General features: G+C 46.0%; 2 protein-coding genes across 7 annotated transcripts in view; both read left to right on the forward strand.

Annotated features, from left to right (window-relative positions):
- ADAMTSL3 (ADAMTS like 3) overlaps positions 1 to 26087 on the forward strand; it is a 258020-nt gene that overhangs the window by 39590 nt on the left and 192343 nt on the right. For 4 of the 5 annotated variants that reach the window (XM_057494774.1, XM_036931908.2, XM_057494772.1 and 1 more), the window contains exon 3: positions 9602 to 9721. The exons of the other annotated variant lie outside the window; for it this stretch is intronic. In XM_057494774.1, coding sequence (XP_057350757.1) covers positions 9602 to 9721 — 120 coding nt within the window. The remainder of the gene's footprint in view (positions 1 to 9601; positions 9722 to 26087) is intronic. 5 annotated transcript variants of the gene reach the window in all.
- LOC118935533 (uncharacterized) lies at positions 12061 to 19373 on the forward strand. 2 transcript variants are annotated; one of them, XM_057494790.1, is made up of 5 exons: positions 13326 to 14035; positions 15804 to 15846; positions 16333 to 16476; positions 18418 to 18501; positions 19009 to 19373. In XM_057494790.1, exons 1-5 carry the CDS (start codon positions 13994 to 13996, stop codon positions 19152 to 19154), a joined length of 459 nt encoding a protein of 152 aa, XP_057350773.1. In that variant the 5' UTR covers positions 13326 to 13993; the 3' UTR covers positions 19155 to 19373. The 2 variants fall into 2 exon arrangements, with proteins under 2 accessions (XP_057350772.1, XP_057350773.1); XM_057494789.1 differs by lacking the exons at positions 13326 to 14035; positions 15804 to 15846; positions 16333 to 16476; positions 19009 to 19373 and adding exons at positions 12061 to 13016; positions 13147 to 13317 and having other exon boundaries at positions 18418 to 18535.

Genomic DNA, 26087 nt, shown 5'->3' on the forward strand with positions numbered 1-26087 from the left:
TCTCTGCAGGTTAACGGTGTGGTGTTTCCCTGCGTTCACACTCGGGAGAGAGGTGAATGCCTCAGGTGGAGTGGTCAGACTGAACTGGGAGACACGTTTACACTGGCTTGTTGAATCCCAGTGGGAGTCGCATGGTTTTTGACCTGGTGACTGACCGCTCAGCTTCCGAGGCACGCCGGGTCCCGTTCTCTGGCGTAGGCTTCCCCCTCTTCTCTCGACTTCTGTGTATCAGCCAAACCTTCTGCCCAGTCTTGGTAGGTGTCCCCTGTCCTTCACAGGGTATGGGTGGAGGCCTGGGCCCCTGAACCCCTGTCCTTTGATTGCCATCCCGTATTTGCTTCCCCTGCCAAACTCAAAGCCTTCAGCTGCAAGGAGAGGGGTGGGGGGGTGGACACAGGTGCATCCCCTTGTCTCAGGCTCTCAGTCCCTGCAGGGGCTGTTTGGACTCCCCCTAACCCCATCCCTGGTGGCCCAGCAGCTGTGGACAGCGGCTGGTGGGATGAGACATTTGGCAGCCCCCTTCCTGGCCCTGGATCTTGCCCTGGGAGGACTGCAGGCTTCCTGGTCCGGCCTCCCTCCCCCTGCCCGCCCTTTGCCTTGGGCCCCTTGCAGGCCCCTGCCCTCTCAAGTCCCCCCACCCCGTGGGGAGTCCCGTGCTGCTGAGTCTCCCTGACAGGTAGGAGCCCCGTTGGGGTGGGAAGGTCGGTGTGTGTTCTTGGCTGCCCACCATTGGCAGGATGCGGGCCTCCGGAAGCCTCCCCTCCTAGAGGCAGACCCAGCTCTCCTGAGACTGTTTGTCTCTGAAGAGGCAGGGGACGGGACAGGGGACGGGCATGCCACAGCCCGAGCCTATGTGTCCCTCATCACTGAATGTCCTGCCCTCCTGTGTGTTGCCTCTTTTGTGGTTGGCGTGAGGCCGGTGGCGCCTGAGCCACAGGGTTGCAAAGATGAGAGGAGATGGCTCGCAGGCCCCGGCTTGCAGAAGGGGCGTCTTCTCTGCCAGCCTCCTCCCCGCGGGCCTCTGGTGAGTCCCTGTGCCTGACAGTTGGGGACTCGGCAGGAGAACTTGCTTGGGCACAGGGGCTGGGATTACACTGTCTCCAAAGTTCCTTCCGAGTCTAGTCCTGTGGCCCAGAGGCTCTGGAATTCAGTCCTGTGTGCGTGTGCCCGTGGCAGAGGAGTGGGGTAGGTGCCGTGGGCCAGGGGGCCGTGTGCCGCCATCGGAGGGCAGTGGCTGCTTGCGGCCAGCTTGGCGCCTGAGGACTTGCCGGATTCCAGCCCCTGGTGCCCTGGGGGAGAGCGACTCCCTCTCACAACAGGTCTTCAGGCTGCGGGGCACCTGCTGGGATTGTGGAGGTGAGAGGCCAGGTTAGTGAATAAAGGACCCCCAGAGCTGTGCTCCCATAATCACGGGGTGCCCCAACTTGGCTCTTCAGACTTCCGACGACTGTGGAGGTGCCCGGTGACCTCGGTACCCTTGCCACTGTGCAGGAAAGGTCTGGGATGTGCACCGGGGCTTTAGAATCAGGTCCCGAATTATTACAAATTCATTCGGGAGCAGGACTTTTGATAACAAGAGATGAACATGAACTCTTCAGTGTTCACCAGGAACGGCGGCGGATGTAGGTGCGGAGAGAGTCTGGTTCAGCCCCGGGACTCGGGGCCCTGGGCTCCCACAGGTGGACGTGGGGCGGGTGTGGAAGGAGGCCCTTTTCCTCAAGGCCCAGGCCACGGAGTCCACACAGCTTTTGTTCTCCCCGCCGCACCCCAGGCGCCGTCTTGGGCACCTTCTGTGGGGAACTGCAGACACCGTGGAGACCCTGCCCTCGGCCTTACAGAACTCTCTCCAAAGTGCTGCACCAAGATGGGCCTTTCAGGAAGGGCAGAAGCCTGGAGTGGGACTAAAATGTAGGACAGATGTGTATTGTTTTATCTAATCTGAATTTAAGCAGAGATAAAAAGCTCATTGGCGCATATGGTGTGTTTGTAGTTGTTTTTCACAGTGTAGAAACACAATAGACAAATACCCTGATTATAGAGAAATGCTGTGTGACCAAAGGACGCTTAGAAGATTTGTGTGCACCAGGCTCAGGGCGGCCCCACCTGGCCACGGGGGGCGGCCTCTTGGGACGCGAGGTGGGCAGGAAGCTCCTTCAGCAGTCAGGCAGCTGTGGGGGGGCCTGCACGGAAGAGGGCCGGCTCTGAGGTAAGAAAGCGCGATTTGTGGGGGGCAGGTGACAGGGACACATGATGACCTTGGTCTAGGCGTCCCTGGCGCCCAGTAGGAGGGCATCCAAGAAGTAAGCACGGGGACCGGAGGCTCAGAGCCAGGAGTGTGCCAGTGAGCGCGGCTGACGTGGACGCACACGGGACCAGGGCCCTCATCTTTCCGAGCAGACCCTCGGTGTGCAGCCTGGATCCCGTTCTCTTCCTTCTGGGGGGCTTCCGTCCTCCAGTTCTCACCTGTCCCCTCCGCCGTCTCCCTTTCCGCCCGATGATTCCCGTGCCCAAACAAGCGTGCTCCTGTGTCCTCTGTCCCTACAAGTTCTGCACACAGTTCCCCTTCCCTCGAGCTACTGCCCCGATCCGAGTCGAGTCTCCCCTCAGGGTCTCTGCTTCCTCTTTGCCCTTTTGACTCCTCGACCCCGTCACAGTTGTGCCTGTCCCTTCCCTGTAACCACGCTTGCCAAGGTCAGCAGTGACCTCCCGTTGCAGATCTGGTGGGCGCTTCCCTGGCCTCTCCTGGCGCAGTCTCTTAGCAGCGTTCCAGACTGTCGGCCCCTCTTTCCGATGCTCTTTTCCATGACCCAATGTTTGTCTTTTTTCTTAATTCCTCTCTGTCAGTTTTATTCTCTTGGGCTTGCTCCCCTTCTGCTCACTTCCAGGTACTGACATCATTGAGGGCTCCAGGCAATGCCCTCCTGTCTGCCAACCCTTTCTCCAGGGAAGCTCCCCTCTGGTGGGTGGCTGTCGGTAAGGCAGTGTAGACGACGACTTCGGCCTAGACCTCCCTGGACCTGCAGACCTCCACAGCGAACAGCCCCTGGGGCCGTGCTCACGCATCTTTCTCTCAGAGACACTGCCAACTCCTCAGGACCCAGACAGAACTAGCCGCTCTGCCCTCCCCACCCACCTGTGCCTGTCCCAGAGCGACCCATCAGCGCATTCCTTCCCAGCCTGCGGCTCAAGCCAAAAGCCACAAGACATCCTTGAGACCTCCCTTCTCCTCGCCCTTCAGCAAGTCTCGTTGGTCCTCTTTCTAGTCCCCCCCCTGCCCCCTCCTCCAGTGCCATCATCCCCGTCCGAGGGGTCGTCCTTCTCCCCTGGGTTAGTGCAATACCCTTCCGACTGGTCTTTATGACTCTGTTTTTGCCCCCTTCCAACCCGGCCTTCACCGAGCGGTCAGTGTCACTGAAATACTCTTCTGTGGTTCTCTACTTCGTTGCTCTGGGGTCCTGACTCCCCCTTTCTCCCTGTCTCCACGTCATGCCGCTGTCTTCCTTGCCCACACCGGACCCAGCTGCCCGGACCTCCTTCCCACCCAGGCCAGGGACGCTCAGCCTTGTCTTGTTCCGTGACCGGCTGCTTCTTACCTGTCAAGTGTGAGCTTAGATCTCCCCTCTGGGATGCATTCGCTGACCATTGTGCCTAAAAGTAAGCAACCCTCCCCCTACTTTATTCTCATATCACCCGTTTTATTTCCTATATAGTCCTTGGAATTTCAGTTTTCTTGTTTATGGATTTATTTACTTATTTTATTACCTGTCTCTTCCCGTTAGAATGTAAGCTCCTTGAAAATAAGGACCTTTTTTTTCTTGTTCCTTATTGTATGTGTAGTTCTTAGAATGGTCCCAGGCATGTTGTAGGTGCTCAGTAAACATGTGATGAATATATGAACAACTACATATAAACATTATATTAGGACACCTCCATATTCATGGAGCTGCTTTTTTAAAAATTGTAGTTGATATGCAATATTATATTGGTTTCACGTTTACAACATAGTGATTCAACAGTTATATATATTATTAAATTCTCACCCCAACTAGTATTGTTACTATCTAGTAACATAGATGTTACAGAATCATTGACTATATTCTCTACTCTGTGTTTTCATCCCAGTGACTGAGTATATTAAGATTGAGATCTTGTGCCTCTTTATCCCCCTCACCTATCTCACCCACCCATCCCAACCTCTCCCCCATGGCAACTACCAGTCACTTAGTGTCAGTAAGTGTACTGCTGTTTTGTTCATTTCGTTTTGTTTTGTTTTTGGATTCCACAAATAACTGATACCATTCTTTCTCCACCTGGCTTATTTCACCAAGCATAATACCCTCTAGGTCCATCCATGTTGTTATAAATGGGAGGATTTATTTGTGTTTTATGGCTGAATAATATTCTATCCTGTATATGTACATCTTCTTTATCCATTAATCTATTGATGGACACTTTGATTGCTTCCATTTCTTGGCTAGTGTAAATAATGCAGCAGTAAACACAGGGGTCTGTATATCTTTTCAAATCAGAGATTTTTTTTTTGGTTAGTTTCTAGAAGTGTAGTTACTGGGTATCTCTATTTTTAGTTTTTTGAGGAACCTCCCTACTATTTTCCATAGTGGCTGTACCAATTGACATTCCCACCAACAGTGTAGGCGGGTTTCCTCTACATCATCACCAACATTTGTCATTTCTTGTCTTTTGGATAGTGGCCACCCTTACTGGTGTGAGGTGATATCTCATTGTGGTTTTGATGTGCATTTCCTGATGATTAGCACATCTTTTCAAATGCCTGTTGGCCATCTGTATGTCTTCTTTGGAAAAATGTCTATTCAGGTCCTTTGCTCATTTTTTAATTGGGTTATTTGTTTTTTGGTGTTGAGTGATAAGAGTTCTTTATATATTTTGGATGTTGACCCCTTGTCAGGTAAGCCATTTATGAATATGCTCTCCCACACTGGAGGCTGCCTTTCTGTTTTGTTGATGGTGTCGTTTGCTGTACAGACACTTTTTAGTTTGTTATAGTCCCACTTACTCATTTTTGTTTTTTTTTTCCTTGCCCAGAAAAAAATTGCTCATGCTTATGTTCAAGAGATTTTTGTCTAAGTTTTCTTCTAAGAATTTTATGGCTTCATGTCTTATATTCAGGTCTTTAATCCACTTCAAGTTTACTTTTGTGTGTGGGGTTAGACAGTAATACAGTTTCATTCTCTTTCCTGTAGCTTTCCAGGTTTCTCAGCACCATTTATTGAACAGCCTGTCTTTCCCCCAATTGTAGATCCATGGCTCCTTTATCATATGTTAATTGACCATATATGTGTGGGTTTATATCAGGGCTCTCCATTCTGTTCCATTGATCTGTGGGTCTGTTCTTGTGCCAGTACCAAATTGCTTTGATTACTGTGACTTTGTAGTAGAGCTTGAAGTCAGGGACTGTAATACCCCCAGCTTTGTTTTTCTTTCTCAAGATTCTTTTGGCTATTTGGGGTCTTCTATGGTTCCATATGAATTTTAGAATTATTTGCTCTAGTTCATTGAGAAAAGTTGTTGGTATTTTGATAGCAATTGCATTGAACCTGTAAATTGCTTTGGGCAGGATGGCTATTTTGACTATTAATTCATCCTGTCCATGAGAGTGGGAAAGATTTTCATTTATTTTTGTCTTCTTTAATTTCTCTCATCACTGTCTTATAGTTTTCAGAGTATAGGTCTTTCACTTCCTTGGTTAGGTTTATTCCTAGGTATTTTATTCTTTTTGATGCAATTATAAATGGAATTGTTTAACTGATTTTTCTTTCTGCTAGTTCATTATTAGTATATAGGAATGCAACAGGTTTCCCCATATTGATTTTGTATCCTGCAACCTTGCTGAATCCAGTTATTAGTTCTAATAGGTTTGTGGTGGAGTCTTCAGGGTTTTTTTATGTATAGTACATCATCTACAAATAGTGACAGTTTTTTTTTTTGAGAGGGCATCTCTCATATTTATTGATCAAATGGTTAACAACAATAATATTCTGTATAGGGGACTCAATGCACAATCATTAATCAACCCCAAGCCTAATTCTCAACAGTCTCCAATCTTCTGAAGCATAACGAACAAGTTCTTACATGGTGAACAAGTTCTTACATGGTGAACAAGTTCTTACATGGTGAACAGTGCAAGGGCAGTCATCACAGAAACTTTCGGTTTTGATCACGCATCATGAACTATAAACAATCAGGTCAAATATGAATATTCGTTTGATTTTTATACTTGATTTATATGTGAATCCCACATTTCTCCCTTATTATTATTATTATTATTTTTAATAAAATGCTGAAGTGGTAGGTAGATGCAAGATAAAGGTAGAAAACATAGTTTAGTGCTGTAAGAGGGCAAATGTAGATGATCAGGTTGTGCCTGTAGACTAAGTATTAATCCAAGCTAGACAAGGGCACAAATAGTGACAGTTTTACTTCTTCCTTACTGATTTGGATGCTTTTTACCTTTTTTTACTTGTCTGATTGTCTTGGCTAGGACCTCCAGTATTGTGCTGAATAAAAGTGGTGAGAGTGGACATCCTTGTCTTGTTCCTGATTTTAGGAGAAAAGATTTTAGCTTTTACCAATGTGCTTGATAGTAGCTGTGGGTTTGTCATATATTAGCCTTTATTATGTTGAGGCACATTTCCTCTACACCCATTTAGTTGAGAGTTTTTATCATGAATGGATGTTGAATTTTGTCAAATGCTTTTTCAGCATCTACTGAGATAATCATATGGTTTTTATCCTTCCTTTTGTTAATGTTGTGTATCACATTGATTAATTTATGAATATTCTTTATATTTATGAATATTGTACCATTCTTACATCCTTGGAATAAATCCCACTTGGTCATGATGGATGATCCTTTTGATGTATTTTTGAATTTGGTTTGCTAATATTTTGTTGAGGAATTTTGCATTTATGTTCATCAGAGATACTGGTTTATAATTTACTTTTTTGTGGTGTGTGTCTGGTTTTGGTATTAGAGTGATGCTGGCCTCATAGAGTGAGTTTGGAAAGAAGGATGGGTTTAGTTCTTAAAATGTTTGGTAGAATTGAGCTGTGAAGCAATCTGGTCATGACTTTTGTTTGTTGGGAGTTTTTTGATTACCAATTTGATTTCATTGCTGGTAATGAAATCAGATTTTGTTTCTTCAGATTTTGTTTCTTCCTGGGTCAGTCTTGGAAGGTTGTACATTTCTAGGAATTCTCTATATTCATGGAGCTGTTTTAAGGTGGTGACCCTAGGCTGCTCCAAGCCCCTGCTCTTTGGTAAATGGGTCTCTGTCTTTGCATATGGCTGCTCATGGGCTCCAGCCGTGGCTCATGGTCTATGGTACTTGGCAAGTCTCTTAACTCTCAGAACCTTTGTTTACTCATTTATAAAGTGAGGAGTTAGACTTACTTGACTTCTAAGGTTTCTTTAGGCATTTAAATCATGATGCTATGAACTCTCAAGGCTGTAGAGGAAAATTACTACAATAACTAACTTTATGACTATTTGTTAGGCATTTTGGTAATTGGTTTATGTGAACTCTCTTAAGATAAAATCCATCATTTTCTTATAGTTATGTGTTTTTCTTTGGTGAGAATAATGGGACTTTTACACATACTCAAACATACAGAAAAGTAAATTTTACCATCATATTATCTCTTATTTTCACATGGAAGTTTTTATTCCTGTATCACTTTGACGTAAGCCTGATAAGTGAGGTTCAAAGATTGGAACAGCAGGTCAGAAAGTAGAAGGTGACCAGTTACAGCTATCATCGAGCCTTAAGATAAGAGTTGGCTCCCCCTCACCCCCCGCCAACACTAAAAATACCGATGAATGACAAGCTGGGAAGATTTTTTTGTTGCTGTCTCTGTATTTCACGTGGGGATCTGCAGAATGACCCTTACGCATGCGAAGGTCGCGCCATCGCTGTGGGGTCTGTGGACCTAGCTCCTCTTCTTTTCCTTCCTGGGTCACTTAGAAAAAAATCTCCAGCTGTCATCAGATTGCTGGTCAGTCAGGTCTGACAGACATGTTCTGAACCTTTGATTGGGCCTGGTCAGACTTCCCTGCTGGACTCTCAGTACCCTGGCTCTGCTGCGGGCCTCAAGGTGGCCCTGCCAGCTTCTAGAGCAGAGCCACCCCCACGGGAAGGCTGAGTAACAGAGGAAACCTCCACGGAACATGACAGTGGTCCAGAGCCCAAGGTGACAGGCCCAGGTCAAGGGTGGCTTCACTGCTTAACAGAACTGTTACGAGTGGTTTTCCTATTTTCCTCACGTTGGATAAAGTGATCTGACCTCAAGCAAGCCATTCTGAAGGAGGGTAAAGGAGATCTGGGGCTGCATGGCCCTGGGAAGGTTCCTGTCACTCACTTGGTGTGGAATCCCTCCTGTGAATGAAATTTAATAGGAAAACCTTGAAGTCTGAATAGTCTAGTGTGAACCAAAACATGGTGTTCCCTGTGCTGTGTGCTCTGACAAAGCCATCATGTATTGATTTCTCTTTTTAAAGTGCAGTATTCAAATGGATGTTTTTACAACCCAAAGTTCCTGCTTCAGTTCAGGAATATGACCCTTGGGGGAGCAGGGGTATTTGAGGGGTACATTTATTCCTCACTCTTTCTGTTCTCAGAGTAACACCTGTTGGCCTCTTACTCTGTTTCTTACTCCTTCCAAAGCCTGGGAGTGAGGTTCTCTGTTGGGGCTATAGTCACTGGTCCATGTGTTTTGAGCAGGGGAGGCTAAGCACTGGGGGTCCTACCCCCTTTCTCTTTCCTCCTTGAACCAGTAAGTCATTGATCCTGGTAAGCAGCCTGCATGCTCTGACTTTCATGAGACGGGCTCCATCAGGCTGGGGGTATTGGCAAGTGGTGGTAGGACGTCCCCTGGGCCATCATATTCAAGCAATAGTCCCCAACTGTGATAACTTTTCTCTTGACTCCCCTTAACCCCAACAACTAGAGCTTACGTCTAATGATGCAGATGCCTGCGTATAATCTTTTCTTGAACCAAATGGATTCTTTCTGCAGAATCCATGTTTACTTACCCTTGGATTTTTATATTAACATACAAAGTATTATGAGAAAAAAAGTCTCAAAGGAAATACACCAAGACAATAGGAAGTGGTTAGTATAGGTTGAAAGGATTATGGGCGATGTTTAATTTCTTTTGTGCTCATCTGTAACTTCTAAAGTTTCCACAAACATGAGTTTCTGTTATAGTATGGAAAAAAGTTTCTCACTCCTTCACCAAAGAAAAAAAAGAAGGAAAGAAAGAAAACCCTAGAAACAATGGATTGCAAAAATGCAACTTAAGCAAGTTAACTCTGGCTGCATCCCTGGAAGGTGACAGAGAGGCAGGTGTCGGGGAATAAATACTGTGTGTGCAAGCTGAGGTGGGCATGTGAGAGCCTGGATCCGTGGTGCCACTCGCCATGGCCTTTGCTGAGAGATGTCACTTCCCTTTTCCTGCTATAGCCTTTAGTAGGTGGATTCTCTTAGAATCACCCTTTTCAGAGACGTCTGTTCGGGGCTCCTCACTGGGTCCTTTTTGGTAATCAAGCGATCTTGCCTTTCAGACTGCAGCAGAGAAGTCTCCTGGAGCCTATTTCCTTCCCGAGTTCGCGCTCTCCCCCCAGGGAAGTTTTCTCGAAGATACCACAGGGGAGCAGTTCCTCACGTACCGCTATGACGACCAGGTGAGCACCTCACGGAGGAGCCCACCTCTGGCTTTGCCGCGCGCCAATGCACAGGAAACAGGTTCTCAAATATGACTTCAAAATTACATTTTCTCCTTGGCATGACTAGTAAAAGAGACCCCAGGCACCTGAAAGGACCCCAGACCTCTCGGTGGCCCATGTGTGTGTATAATTTCCTACACAATGTGTGGTGCTTGCTCTGCTTGGGACATTAATTCAAAAGTCACTTTTTCTTATTTTCATCACAAATATATGATAGACTTGTTCACTTTAGCTATCACCAAATTTATTATTCAATTCTGAAATTATCTGGAAGTACTGGTTGCTAATTAGACATTACTGTTTTTGCTCTCTTACCTTTTATTTCATTTCTTTTGCCAGCACCAAAATTGTATTTTTTTTCCCCTCAAGTCCATTGTCTGGAAAGGAACAAAGTAGGTTGTCTTGGTGGGTGTGTGCATGTGAGCACACATATGTGCATGTTGGCTCCTTCCTGAAGGCTAACCAGAGAACAAGGCTGTGCTTGGCTGAGATGTGGAGCCGGGCACCTGGCATTGTGCCTTCCTTCCTTCCACATTCAGTTCACGTTGGTGCCTTAACAGTGTCAGAGATCATGTACGTCTCTGAAATCACTCGCAATTTGTTTGAAACAGAGCAGGTCAAATGCAGGGATTTCTCCCTGATAGGACCTGAACTCGTGGGCCTGGAGCACAGGGGTGGGGTCTGAGGTGAGAGGGACTTTGGAGGATCTGTCCAGGGCTAAGTGCAGACGAAGAACGGGGCAAGGCTGCCTCCCTGTGCATGATGGGTCGGGGAGGGCAGCCCAGTGACCGAGCTCTTCATGCTGCCCTCATCCATGCGGTCAAGGCCAGCAAGTCTGGCTCAGTTTAGGCATGGCTAGTGAGAGACACCGCTGAGCAGGAGCAGCCTGGGGAAGTCAGCTGCCACATGGGCACATGTGAGATGCGGCACAGGGAGTGGGGCCTGGCCTGGGGCGGCTGGGGTGAGGCAGATCTGGGCGTGGGGCTGGCAGGAGGGTTACAGGCTTAGGCAGCATAGCAGGCAGATGATGGGTGATGGGTGGAGCAGAGAGGGTGGGTGGGACCGTCTGTCGCCCAGAACTCTGTGTCCCTGCTCATGGGGAGGCAGCATTAATTCTGAGCCTTCAGGCTGCAGGGTGACTGGCCCTTGGTACGTTGAGCACAGGAGCTGGGCTGGGGGAGGGCAGGCTGTGAACCAGTGGATCAGTTGTGGGCAGGAGTAGGGGTGGGATGAGACCCGTTTTTTATAAAAAATTTCAACATTCAAACATTTTTCAAGTTCCTTGGAAAGTGAGTGCTTCTGTAGCCCTTGCGGAGCAGGGGTGGGGCAGGGGTGTTTCTGCATCACGTCCTGGAGCCGGGCTAACACTGTGGGCCTGCTTGCTGGCAGGGCCTGAGCTGTTGGGAAGTCACTTTCTGCCCTTTTCCCCAGTGGATTTTTAGGGGGCCTCTAATTATGGCTCCATTTCATGGAGAAATCAGTGATCCAGCAGGTTTTCATGTGAGAACTTCAGAGAAACTAATGGAGAAGGTGGTCAGGGGCGAGACGGAGGATCTGGAAAATCACACGCTGTGTATTTTTTAATTAAAGAGTGGTTAATGCTTTCTCCAGGCTCTACAGATTCATTACATTTAATGTAATAACAATATAAAAGCTAGAAAAAGAGGAAAATTGGCCCCCTTCGTGTTTTCAAAAGGTCTGAAGCAGATCTTAAAAGCATGTGGCACACTGGAAATCTGGTCCCAAGACACGGTGTCCCAGAAAGCCCCGGGGAATCGCATGAGAGAACATTCTGTGTTTCTTTTAAGGGAAAGGAATGAGGTCAAGGTACAACAAGCCGATAACAGCCCCTACGCTCTGCTACCAAAGGCAAGCGAAACAGGCCTTTGTACCAAGCTGGGTGTATCTCCTGAAAGGACCCTGAGAATGTGATTGGTAGAAACGGCTAACCCACCACCCAAACCCGGGCTCTCTTTCCTCGCAGAGCTGAGCATCATAAACCAGGGAACTTCTCAGGCACAGAGGAAAAGATAGAACAAATAAAATACTTTCCAGCTTCAAAAATCCCCTCGTCCAGCAACATACGATAAAATGTTAAGGCCACTAAGGACATAGGCTCTGGAGTCAGACTGCTTTGGGTTCAAATCCCAATTCTGACACTTATTTCCTGTGTGACTTTGGACATGTTCCTTCACTTCTCTGTGCCTAGTGTCCTCATCTGTGCAATGAAGATGTGGATGGCATCTGGAAACTTTTAAAGGATTAAAGGGGATAATAATGTAAGTTTCCTTGTAGAAGGCCTGGCACATGTAAGCTCTTCGTCCAGCTGTTGTTTTTACTAATAATATTATTTGCAAAGACTCAATTCAGAGAATCCCATTATGCTAAAGGAAAGGAAGAAAGGTATTCTTCATTTACATCAGGAGACCTGTAACGTTATTATGAATTGGTTTCTTATTGCCGTATGACATGCATACATGTGATGGTGAAGGGCATACGTATCTGAAGCGTAGAACCTGGTCAGGTTTGAAATGCCTTCACACCTGCGTCACCAGTGCCTGCACCAAGGAATGGAGGCTTTGCAGCGCCCCAGAAGCTCCTGGTGGCCCCCTTCCAGTCAGCGCCCCTCACGCAGGAAGTAACACAGTGCCGACTTCTGTCATAAGCATTGGTTAGTTTTGTTTTGTTTTTTTATTTTAAATTTTATGTAAGTAGAACCATGCAATGTGGACTCATTTGTGCCTGGCTTCTTTCGCATGACGCTGCGTCTGACAGACCCAACCAGGTGGCTGGACCCAACATGATTTAGGGCGCCACACGGGCAGTTGTGCTCTTTGGAACAAATCGCCTCCTAGGGGAACAGACTGCGGCCTATCAGGTGGCACGCAATGATGCTCCTGTGCAGACACCCTCAGGGTGTCCCTGGAGGGATGTGGGGCGGCCCCTCCAGTGAGTCCATGCCGACAAAGCAGTGGAGGCAGCCTCCCAGCTCTGCCTTCATCACAGCCTGGCCACGGCTGGCATCCCATGGCGGGAATGGGTGCAACTTCTGTGAGCTTCCTCCTGGGCAGTGTCTGTGCCCTCACGGGGCTGAGTGCCTTCCCGTGAAGTTGGCAGATACGTGCCAAACACTCCCAGCTGCCTGCGGGCAGGTGACGAAGTGTGCACATTGCCGGTGCTGCCATCTGGCTACCGAAGCTGTTGGCCGTGGCCTGGGTTCCCGGGACTTTCCTGCCTGTAAAAGACTCGCCTGGTAAGATGGGAGACAGGCGGGTGGGGTACAGATGTCCGCTCCCGTCACAGCTCTTGCAGGACTTTAGCGTCTTATCCTGCGTATTTTTGTGAAGATCTTTAAGGCACCCTTCCGATGCCTCCCGGGTTAGGAGTCTGGAAAACTGGCAGCCCTGTGGTAGCAAAGCGCAGCTGTGGTGGGGCTGTGTTCAGGAGACGGGGGAGGGCGCAGCCCGGATGGCACCGGGGCTCAGGCAGCTCCCGGCGAGGATGGCGGTTCGGGAGTCACGGCGTGAGGCAGGGGTCCGTGCCACCGCGACCAGGTAGGCGGCTGCGTCTGGCTTCTGCCGCTAATTAGCTGGTCACTTAACAAAGCCACCTTCCATCTTTGGACATCAGATTCTACCTTTGTTTTGAAAAGTGAAATGGCTGTATTTCAGGATCTGATGCCTTCCAGTCCGAAACTGTGTGTTTTCTGAAACTACAAATAGACTACTCTACATTACAGGGTGTTAATTGGCTCATTCTGATTATCTGGGCCGTCTCGCCAAAATGCAGTGAACTTGCACTTAGAGAATCGGAGATGCTTACAGCTGGGGGAGGCTTGGCCCCGAAGCCTCATTCACAAGTTAACAAAACAGACTCTGAATGTGCAGATGACTTACTTGAGGACATCCAGATGGTTATCTGGAAAAAAATAACCCGTTACATGCCAAACCTTGGGTCCCCAGTTCTGAGATCTATCCAGCTGCTTCTCTCAGAAGAATCACCTAGAAAATTACCTCCGTTCCTAGAAATCCTGAACCCATTGGATCATAGAATCAGGACTGTACTCGATAGAACTTTGGAAAACTTGCTAGACCAGCGGGAATGGTTTCACATTAACTGCTGCCATCAGCTCCTTCTTAACGCCATCAGGAATTTGGTATTAGTGATGCCAATCGCTCTTCTAAACATAATAAATAGCAACGACATTTTTTTTCGAAGTGTGAGTGAAACATGGTAGCTGCCGAAGTTCAGATGGTGCCGACTTCCCGTTTGGTGAGCATATCCCTGCAATGAAAGCATTCTGATGTTTGATTGCATCCGGCATACATGACAGTTAAAATGTGTTAGTCTGGGACAACTTGCTAAAGAGCTTGTGGTCTACAGACTTGTCGGTCCGCCTGCCTCTGCGGAAGATTCTTCTGTCATTCCTCATGGTGGTTTGGAATTTTGTCCCACAGAGGAACCTGTCTGTGGGCAAACGGCTGGATGTTGGGCGGTTCGAAGAAGTGGGGTCTTGGACTCTGCAGTCTATTCTCTCTCCCATCTCCAGCCGAGGCAGTGCTGAGTTGCACAGATCTCCTTCTGGGAAAGAGGCTGGGAAGGTTTTCCATCCTTGCCTTCAACTCGTTGAAGCTTTAAACGTGGGGCTCATAACTTATTAAGGGGACTGATTTAAAATTCTGTTCCAGGCTTACTGTTTCTCAGTTGGAAGTGATTTTTTTTTTTTAAGTTAGGGAAACTGTTATGCACAAGTTTTCTCTTGTTTTTGTGTTTTATTCTTTACTGTTAGGAACAGGCAGTGTGGAAGGTGTGTCCTCCCAGACCTTGTGGGTTTGCTGTCATATGCATCCTCTCATTGGCACCATGGTGGGACAAGGGGGGCGGAGCACATTTAGAAACGAGTGCCCACGTGCATTTTTGTGTGGCCCGTGGACTGGCTTTGTACGTGTCTGTGTTGGTGTGATGGCCGCCTCACCACCCTTAGGCTATGAGGTGCCACTGAAAGGTGGAAAGAAATGTTAGTGTACTGGACTCCAGGGGTGCAGGATCAGGCTGGGAGTTCAGTTAGTGGTGGCTTCTGACTGACCTTCCTAAAATTAATCCAGGGCAAATCTGACAGAAGCCTGCAGCCGGTTGGAAGAGCAGCACCTCAATTTCACATAGCAGACGCCTTTCTCCCCTGTGTTTACCCATCACCCCTTCCCCCCCGTAGCCACCCCTCTCCCCTGCAGACTCCAGGTAAGGGGCCCCTGACTCACTGGGCCTTTTTTGGTCTCTTTCTGCTCGTATTTAAATAGATTCAAGTTTTTTCCAAGCTGGGAAAGCCACTACCTATACCCTGATGTGCCATTCCTTCCAGTGAGCACCTGATTTTCAAATTCTGTCTCCTGCTACTTTCTCCTATTCATTTTAGCTCCTAAAATCTGGCTCCCAGTATCTCTTCCCACCACACTCCCCACCCCTTAGGTGTCCTTTTAAAGAGTTTCAGTTACTTTCCTGACGTGAAATCCAGATTCTGCTATGAATCATCCTGTGTCTGTACCATCCTGAGGCATCACGGCGTCACCCCTGGGGCCGTCGCTGCCTGTCTCCTTGGACGCTGTTGACTTCCTCTCAGTGTGATTTCTTGTTTCAAAATGCCCCTCCTGTTTGTGTTTGCTTTACTGTTTCCCTTGCCCGGGTGGCAGAGGGCAGCATGTGTGGCCCCAGTGACCATGTGGAATTGTAGCAAGTTTGAGTTGGAAGAGAATTCAGGGAATCCTTCATGTGCAGAATCCGAGCCCCAGAGAAGAACAACGTCGCGTCCAAGATCATGCAGCCAAGGGCCTATTCTTTGCCCCTGAGCTCAGTGAAGACATTTTTACATTGAATCTGTGGGAAGGAAAAGTATGAGAGAAATGTTTGAATGAATTTTTAATACTAACAGTAACAGCAATATATTAATGATGAAGTCTTTGTGTAGTCTTATTTCTAAACTTCTTTTAAATGTCTTTTTTCTTATCCTATTGTGACAAACCTAATTTTCTTTTTCCTCATTTAGCTGTTGATTTATACACTTTCTCAGGAGAAGAAATCTGTTTGCTGTGAGTACATCTTTCTCAGTAACTTCTTCTGAACTTTTCATGAATATCTTGGCGAGGAGTTCCTTGTGGTTAAACTATTGGCAGGCCTCAGAAATCTCACTTGATGTTTCCAAGTTATTTATGTAATAGTTTATAACTTGGGAAGTCTATACCAATTTCTGAAATTTCTAGCGAAGGAAGATAGGGGCAGCTCTTGGATGTATAGGGTGTTGGCATCTTCTTCATGGATCCAAATGAGCTCCCAGGATATTCTCCGCATAGCAGAGTTTCCGTGTTGTTTCTGGCTGGGGATATGATGTTTTTAAGCAGAAAGCCATCTGAGTTTGAATAGTTCATTCCTTTGTTAGTGAGTAATATTGGTCAGTCGAGTTATGCCCCTTAAATATTCCAAAGATTTCACGATCTAATGAGAAAGCGAGCTCATGGCCTGTCAGGAGAGACAAGAGTGCATTAATTGGGATAATGTGTACTCTGCTCCTCATTCAGGCCCACAGGAAATACAGGGACATTGCATGCACAACGGGACACGGTGTTCTCACCAGCTTTGGCATGTGGAAGATCTGAATTTCATCACTGAGTTTTTCACCCATCAACTATTTCCCAAGTATAAAAGAAGTAGGTCTGTTAATGGTGAGTCACATCCAGCTTTTGAGCTATGCAGATGGGGTTTTTGTCTAACACTGTCTCCCTAGGCTCTTTTTGGGGGTGCCATGTGGTTTTTAACATCACTTTCACTAATTGGGTTAAATGATAGATACAGGATAGTGAAGTTCCACACGGTCCCAAGGGCGGCTTCCCTCACGGGTCCCTCACCGCAGCTAGGGAGGCCTAGGCCTGGCCTGCCCTGGCGGGGCCCCTGCTGCTGCTGAAGCCGACATCTCTCTGCGCTCAGGCCAGTCCCTGCAAGAGGTGCTCCGTGTCCAGGTACTCTGAGACTAGGTCACTTCAACTCCACTGTGTCATCCTCCGTCCTGAGGGGAAAGAGTGTGAGGACTCCGCTCTCCTCTTGACTCCCCCATCTCCCCTGCCCTTGAACGTGTGTTTCTCTCTGATGAGCGCCAGGGTCTGCATCCTGCTGTGGTCTGTCCCCTTCAGGCACAGCTGCGGCGTGGGTGCGTGAGTGTCTGCTGTCTTGGGGAAAAGGCAGGGCTTGGGACGGGGAGCTGGACCTGCAGGCTTGCTGTGAGGCTGGGAAGGAGTAATGGCAGGTGAAGGGCTGGATGGGAGCATCTTACTTCTTGTCAAGGAGAAATAACAGATGGAGAGAGCAGTGAACCACAGTGGGGGTAGGCGGTGGGTTTGCCAGCCAAGCAGGAGGGGGCCACGCCGTGCAGGGAAGGACTTGCTGATTCTCTGCCCCCTGAAATGGGAAGGCTTTGCTGGGAGGCAGTAATGGAATGCGTTCTGTTTGTGCGGGATTTTAAGCGTTACGTTTTGATCAGCTTGTTTGTGGCTCGGGAGTGTTTCTGTGTGTTGGCCAGGTCCCCCCGCCGGGGAAGCGCACGCCCGGCTCACAGTTTCCTGGGCTGAGGCCCAAGGCTTGGGTTGTGTCCTGGCCCGCTCGCCTGCTCATGCTTGGAGGTCGAATCTCCGGACCGTTCTTCCTTGGGCCTGGGTTTGGGGGAGCTGAGGTGTTCTCAAAGCCTCACTCAGATGGTGGGAAAATGGCTCTGCCTTGTGGAAGTCGGGGCCCCGTGGAGAAATACCTTGAAAATGTCTATTGTGTTATTCTCTATATTTATTACTTTTTATAATACTCCTACTATTGAGTCTTACGCAAGCTTTTGTAGGGTGGCTGATCGCCTGGTTTTATTGGGACCGAGGCAGTTCAGGCAGCGTGGCATGACCATTCACCCGCTTTTCCACCCTGGGGCTGGCAATGCCAGATGTGATCCGTGGCCGTGAGGTCAGGGTGGCACTGGCCTCCGTGCTTGGCGGGACATTCGGGGTTCAGGTGGGGGACAAGGTGGAGCAGTTGGGGTGCCCCATGTGGACAGTCTCTTGGCACTGCCCTCCGGTGATTCTAGGCCTGGTCTATTCACCCAGCTCTCACGCGGCCTTCCCACGGCGCTTCTCCAAGCGCAGCCTGTGCGCCCACTGTCCCAGCTGCGTGGAGCCCCTCCCTCTGCTTCTCGCACCCCTTTCCCCCTCTGCTGCTGCTGTGGACTCCGTCAGCTCAGGTAGTCCTTCCTCAGGGACGCCCCCTGGCCCCCACCTCAACTCCACCCGGCCAGGTTGCTTGCTGCCTTCCCCTCCCGGGATGGTCCCCTGACAGCATCTTCTGCCTCTGAGGCAGACAGACTGCAGCCTTCCTGGGGAGCAGGGGAGGGGGTGAGGGCAGAGGAGAAGGTGGGTGTGGTGAGGCGCTGCACTGGGTCCGTTTGAATTTCTGGTGCTACTTTGGGTGACTTACTTATCCAAGCAGCCAGCCCTGTGAGGAGGCTGCATCGGGCTGTTTCCAGAGCACACCATCCGGGATCTGAGGTTTGGAGCACTTTCTGCAGCGTCCCCGGGGTCAGCAGCCAAAGCCCAGGACAGTGACTGATGGCCTCTAATACCGCCTCTTCCCAGAAACCGTTTCTGCTGTGTTCGTCCTTCTGCACGTGCCCAGATGCACAACGGTTTTGGACACGTTTCCCGCTCTGAGAGTTAATGGTATGTGGCTGCTGCTTACACGAATACATTAGAGCTGTGTGGAAATTCACGTCCATAGCTCGGCAAAGCCCTCCGTCCCCAGAGGCGGCGTCCACTAAGTACTTTCTCCATCGAGCCTTCCCTGCTCCCCTCCGAGGCTCTCTCACGGATTCCCGCTCCTCTGCTCAGTGGCTCGCGCCTCCTGTGACCCCCCCACCCGGCCCTGGGCCCCTCAGGGGCAGGGCTCTGCCTTTTCATTATGATGGTCTCAGACCTCCCTCCGCGGCCTGGCACCCAGTAAACGCGTGCTAGACACTTGCTGGTTGAGGTTATAGTCCTTGTCAAAAACCTTACGAGGGCTGCCTTCGTCTCCTCTGAAATAGTTCACGCCGCCCCCGACCCCCAGCGCTCAGGTCCCCCCACCGCCCGGCCGGGGCCACCTGTCTTCCCTTATCCTGCATTTCTTGGTGTTCCCGGTGCCCTGGTCACACGGGACGTCACGCCTTTCCCGACCTTTGTCTGTGCCAGGCCCCTGGCCTGCCGACCTCTCCAGGCGTGCCCGAGATTCCCGCAGTGCCCAGCCTGGGCGTCATCCCCCCGGGCAGCTTTCAGGGAAGGCTGGGGAACAGGAGCTCATCCTCACCTCCGGCCCCGGGGCTCCATCTGGCTTGTGATTATTTACGTGGCCGCCTCACCGCTTCGGCTGGAGGAGGAGCGATTCTAGAGCCTGCGCAGCTTCTCTGTCTGTCGTGGACACACAGTGGACAGAGGTCTGCTTCCAGCAGTGGCAAGACTTGGAGAAGTCCTAATTTTCCCTTTATTTCTGAGTTTTCCTTCAGGAATAAAATAAATTCCTCAAAGGTGTTAGTTATCCTTTGTCGTAACAATCCTGATTTCTTTCTTGTGTGTATGCGTGTCTGTGTTCATTTCTATGTTTTACTCTCTACCTGCAACTGTGAGGAAATAATGTTCTTTCTTCCAAATACTATTAGTCAGAACACTTGGTTGGAGAATCAGATTGTCCTGCTCTGCTTCCAACTCTTTCCATGTGGCAGGTGACCAACGAGGACGGTGCTTCTAGTCCATTTGGATGATTCCTTCACATAATCCCTTCCCTCTGGGATTTAAATGCTGGCAACTTTTTAATTCTACAAAATTCAAACTGGTTGAGAGAGTTTTCCTTTCTGATTAGGAAAAGGCAAGATTTTTGCCTCAAAATTTTACCTTTGTGTTAGGTTGATGCTACATTAAAATATATATATATATATATATACATATGCAGAATAGAGCTCTGATGTATTAAATATGCACATTAAATACAACTGTGCTTTTTTTAAAAACCTGACCTGAACACACTGTTCCCATCAAAGAGTCTCATGCCTCGAACTGGTCCTTTGGTATTTGGTATTGGTGCTGGTGGCAGCAGTGGGTCTAAGGGGCAGGCACTCACTCAGACATGCATTCAGCATCCCCTCAGCAAATACTGATGGAATCCCTGCCATGTGCCAGGCATCGTGCTAGGTGTGGCCCCTAGTGACATGAAGTAGCATTGTATCCAAAGTAACTCCAACCTTCTTCAGAACTAGGGAGGAGGAGGTGTTTTATTTTTCAAATTAAGATTAGGATTATAGCTGCCCTTTATTAAGCCATCTCCACAGACTGGAATGTTGCATGTACATTATAATTACAGTTACTGCTCGAACAGTCCACCGTGTTGGCTTCAGGAGCATGTATAAAATGAACAGGAGGAGCATAGCCCCTGTGCAAGGGGAGGTGAAATTTGTGATGAGTCGAGGAAAAAAATTGAGAGGAGTGAAGGAAGCACACGGGAGAGGAGGACACATCTGCTTACACATTGAACTGTGGAATCCCGAAAATACTTTATAAACTTGTAAGACAAAATTACATTTTAAAAGCATGACCTCTAAGAATTAGAAATAAAGTAACAAAACAAAAAGGTTGTGTTTTTAGTCGGTAGCATTAACCACACAGAGAAGCATTATTCCAAATGACTTTGACACATATCAATCTAACTGTAGCGCGTCCGCCCAAGGACGTGCAGGACTTCAGCTAATTATAGAACGTTCTACAGCGATCAGAGTGTGTTGGCGGAGGCACTGCAGTGCTGCTGCCAGTGGGTAATACGGGATGAAGCAAATGAACAACACAGACGTGAGAATCTAATTTTTTACTTCTGGTATTCTTGAGAACCTAGATTCTGGGTGTAGGAGGAAGGAGATATAAATGTGAAAGAGAAGAAATTAAGTAAAAATCTTATAGTCCTAAAATTGAACTGTAAGTATCTGTAAAACTCCTGAGGTGTCTTTTAAACAGGACGTATTTTCCAGCTCCATGCATTTAAAAGTCCTAAAAACAATGACCAAATGGCAACTTACTAGCAATGGCGCCCCTAGTGCCCATATTGTGGTCTCTAAATATCATTTCTGGCTTAAAAGTAACCCGGACTCCATCTAAAATGGCTTGGGGGTGGAAATATGCAAGATTGTCCTGGACCATCATGTAATGAATAGGTAGCAAAGACGCTGCCATGGTTACTAGAGTCTCACCAAAAGGACTCAGGAGCCAACTTTTAGAGACTCTTATGGGCATAAATTGGGACAATCTGAGCACCAATAAGAATAAAAACTGTGAAGGATGTAAATGTATCAACTCTGTGTAGCTCCCTAAGTTGACAATGATACTAAAATGTGTTAATCAATGTTGGTGGATGCTAGGGAATCAACTCATGACATGGAAAACAAATAGGGGGAGAAAAACCCGAATATTTATCCTATTTTTTCTACATGAATGGTACCACTGGGTGATCAAGTAATAAAGAAAATTTGGCTTTACAGAAATACTCCAGCTAATAAATAAGGAAGGGGTGAGAATATCATCATTTTGCAACCCCTGATGAACTTGTGGTTCCAGGCCTAGATTAGCAGCAGCTGCTAAAAATATTACAAAGAGAAAGATAACCAAACTTAGGGGTTTGGATGGAAGAGCACGATACTCTCTGTGCAGTGCTCTTGCCCTCCGCGCCCCCAGCCCCACCTCAGCAATCAAGGCTCTAGATCCAGCTGCCCAGGCTTAAGAAGGGCAGGGTGTTTTGTAGACTAAGCCATGTGCCTGCAAACACCGAGTTCCAGACAGTGGAAAACTTTATAGGACCAACAACCCAGTTTCTTCAACAAATAAATTGTAAAGGGGGGAAGGAAGACTAGCTGGGGAACCAAAACACTTAAATGAGACTTAAAAGAGAGATGAACCAATTGCAACAGGTGGACCTTGTTTGGATCCCGGTTTGAACAAACAAAACCTGATTATGATACCATTTATGACTTAAGGAAATCGGAAAATTAATATTTTATTGTCAACTGCTAATTTTTAAGATGTGAAAACAGTATTGTGATTACACTGAAAAAGATCTTTGGAAGATGTGCATGAAAATTCTTGCTGATGGAATGATAGGGTGCTCTGCATTTGCTTCAAAATAATGGGGTCAGGTGGGTAGTGGGTGGGTCACATTGGCTGTGGGTTGCTGATTCTGGGGCTGAGGGAGGGGTGCTTGAGGTTCTATTACAATTATACTGTTCTGTGTACCTTTATTTATATTTGAAATTTTCTATAATAAAAAGAAAGTAACAATTACAAAAAACAGCAACATGAAGACAAAACCCAATGTTCCTGTGAGACGGAAGATGCTATTCCATGTATTAGTAAGGAATTTGCAACTTGGAAGAGTTAGTGAGTTCCCCACTTAGATCTTAATGGACTGCATACCCCAAAATTAAATAATGCAATTTAAACAATGTCAGATTCACAAGGCAGATATTAATTCGCAGAAAAACATTTTACAATTAGATGCTTCTTCTACAGATAGTTCTTAAATTTGGCCTGACCTCTTCACCACACAGAAATACAACATAAGATAATAGTTCTCAGCTGAATCTAACTTATGTACAACAAGTTGATGTTTAATTGATTAGTATTCCAAGGGGCTTTGTAAAAGCATCCCGTGGTGTTTCACACACACCGAGACCAGAACATGTTTGAGAAGTAACGATTTAGAGGTTGGTGACAAAAGGTATTTTGGATTTTCAGCATTTACAAAGGTTAGAATATGTCAATGGGCATGAAGTTCTGAATAACTATGTTAAGCACTAAAATATTTTAATGACAGAACGTATGCCTTTCTTTGGCAGTCACACTGCATTACCGTATTTTACAAGTCGAGTCTGTTTTGTATTCTTACTTGAAGCAGCTCAATTTCCTGTCCCGTTATGGGATGGTGCTCTTATAATATAAAATAAGTGTCCCAAATTCAACCAGTTTTAAGACATGGATTTATAATGTTGTGAACTTAGTGTAAACCTTCAGCCAAAATGTTTTAAAAGTGCATTTTTTTTCTTAGTTTTCAGCCTTAAAATATTCCACTCATGGTTTTTAAGTTAAAAAAAATACTTGCTTAAACTTGCCAAATTTTATTATAGAATATTAGAATAAAAAACTTTAAAAAGTACATGCAAAAATATTTTTTTTTCTTTCCAAGGCTCAGTTGATGAGTGTAGGACATCTTTTTTCTGTACAGCCGAGTTAACAATTTTTGCATTTGTGTTTTTGAATGTTGTAACTTATTTAGAGGCAGCATATATCCTTTTTAAGTTCACAAAGTTGACCCTGTCTGGTCAGCTTTGAAACAGTTTGGCAGAGCTCCTGGATGTGGCCTTGAAGCTCTGTTTTGCGTACCATGTGTGATGCTAGTGTGGCCATGCTTTACCTGCATCTCTTAGGCCTGACTCTTGCCATACAACATGGGAAACCTTGTCTTAGACAACCAGAGTTCATGGGATCAGCCATCTAGTTGGACACTTGGCATGCCTTCCTGTTCAGAGCGTTTAGCAGTGTTGACTCCACGGTCACCCTGTCCCCTATGCACACGCTGGTGATTCAGACTCAGAGATTCCACAGTAAAGGATTTGGATGAATAAGGCATCTTTCCCCATGGGTCTCTGAGACCCCCTTTCACCTCATTCTATTCATGCTCGGTTATAATCTAACTCTAGGTAGATTAATCTTTTTAAAGCAGTATAAACTTATTAACTGTGCTGCAGTTTGAGAGAAGGGGCCGTACTGCTCTCTGAATGCCCTCATGTTTCCTCCCTCCAAAATGATTTACAACAAGAAACCTAAGAAACACAGGACCCTGATTTATTTTTCAGAGGACTCTGCCTCTCTGAAGCTGGCAAAGACCATCAGGAGGCAGGGCAGGCCGAGAGGGGCAAAGACTACGCACAGGAAAGGCAGTTCCAAATGAAAGCAAGATGCAGGAAGTACCGAACATTCTGGACTCGGCAGAAAATTGAACCAGTGGAGACAAATATCAAAAGTTCAGCAACACAGGAAAAGTATAGGAAAATAAAATTGGTGAGATTGTACCTATGTTGTACGGATCTCAGAGAACCCACCTGTGTACTCACAAAAGAGAACAGATCAGATGGAAGAGAAATATCAAATAAGCATTGTAAGACATCTTCAGTTTGTCAAAAGCTCTTGTAAAAAAAATCCAAAACTGTCAGCAACCATATGTGTTGATTGTAAGATGTACTGCATTCTGATTTCCAAAAAATGAAAAAATTATAGGAGGTGGCATCATAGAATCTAGGGAATGCAGAAATAGAAATGATACAGAAATTAATATAGACCACATTCTATGAGTCAGTAATCTAAATAAACATTAAGAAAAGATATTTTAAGCTTAATGTTTCTAAACATTTAGAAATGTAAAAGTATTCTCCAAAAGCAATTATTGATCAAAGAGGAAATGAAAAATAAAACTGCATTTTCTCTAGGAATATAAAAAAGTGAACCATCAAAAAAGTTATAATGTAACTACAATCTATGTTGAGAAGCACAATATAATCTTAAAAATTTTTAGTAAATATATGTACTTAATATATTCAGCAAGTGGTATTGGAACAATTGGTTAATTATTTAGAGAAAGTTAATTTAAATCTTTACCATATGGCAAAATAAATTCCAGGTGGGGGGAAGAGTTAAATAAAATTAAACCATAAAAATTATAAAAAGACTTAAAAGTAGATGTTTCTCAGATTTCTGGTGGAGAAGCTTACAATGAATGGAAAATGAAATGTATTGATGGTTTTGACCATTTGGAAGGCTTAAAATTTATATTTATCAAAATGCATTCAAATGAAAAGTTAAAGGAAAATAACTTCTCATATAAGGAAAGCAAGTACTTACAATCCAATGGAAAGAATCAACTTCACTTATGGTCAATAAGATGTAAATCAAAATAATGACCAATTAGCATTTTACCCCTAGCATTACTTAAAAAAAAAAAAGTATGAAAACCCAGTGCTGGTGCTTATGAGGAGAGAGATTAGGTTTATATTGTGCTATTGAATGATAATAAGGATAGTGTTTTGATAAGCAGTTTTGCAACTTGTATTAAGAGCCTCTAAAATATCTTTACTTTTTAATCCAGCAAATGCCTCTTGTGGGAATTTCTCAAGGGGATATGCTAAGTAAAATTAAAAAAAATGCTTAATGTAAGCATACATTGATCTGATCATTATTTATGATATGTGAAAACCAGAAGAAATCTAAACATTAAACCATAAGGAAATGACTGAGTAAATTCTGGGATTTCTAAGATGAACTATTACAAATTTTTATTATAATTACACTTTTGAAACAACATGGGAAATCTTAATATTATACCCATAAGTTAAAAGATTGGGGCATAAAAGCCTACAAGTCTCCAGTTTCGTTCACCTGTGGACAGAAAGAAGGCATCCAGAAATACCTCAAAATGTACACATTGGTAGTCTTTGGATTGTGAGATCATGAATATTTAAAATTTTCTTTTAAATGTATCTCCCAGGGTTTTGACAAAGGAGCCTATAATATTTTGATCATTAAACATGATAAATCTTCTTTCTGAGTGGTGAAGGAACAGTCAGGGGCGTGACTAACAATACTAAGATATTAGGAAGGTGGCAGTAATCTCAATAAAGAGGAAGGATCGGAGAATGGAGGTCCAGGACTAAGTGTTTATTAATAGTGCCCACCCTTTTCTACTTCTGTGGTGATTCTCCTTCTTGTTTTTCTATGAAGAACTTCACTAAGAGATGGAAGAGCTTACATTTCCATTTTTCCTTAATAGAGAAACTTTGTTTTCCAGTGGAAATTTTTTCCTTCATTCCTTTATCAGACCAGACCCGCCTACAGGATTCAGTCTGGGGAGGTGCGTGTACTGAGGTGTGCACTTTCACCTACACAGACCCCCACATGTCCGTTCTGCACCTTCTACATTTGGGTGAAATCATACGAGAATGTGAACATGAAATCTGCCTATCAAACACTAATCAACAAAGACTTGGTTTGAAATCATAATTTGTTTACTCAGTAAAGTTGCTCATGTTAAATCATTTAATATAAGAGTCTTGTGATTAAAACAGCTATAAAAAATTAAGGTTAAATACATTAGGCCTGGACAGACAACCCCCTGGAAATGTTCCCTGCAATAGTATCAAACCTGAGAACCTGCACCCTAGTTCGAGAAATACTGTGTTGGAAGTAAA

This window comes from Manis pentadactyla, chromosome 18 (assembly GCF_030020395.1).
Source record: "Manis pentadactyla isolate mManPen7 chromosome 18, mManPen7.hap1, whole genome shotgun sequence".
Taxonomy (NCBI): domain Eukaryota; kingdom Metazoa; phylum Chordata; class Mammalia; order Pholidota; family Manidae; genus Manis; species Manis pentadactyla.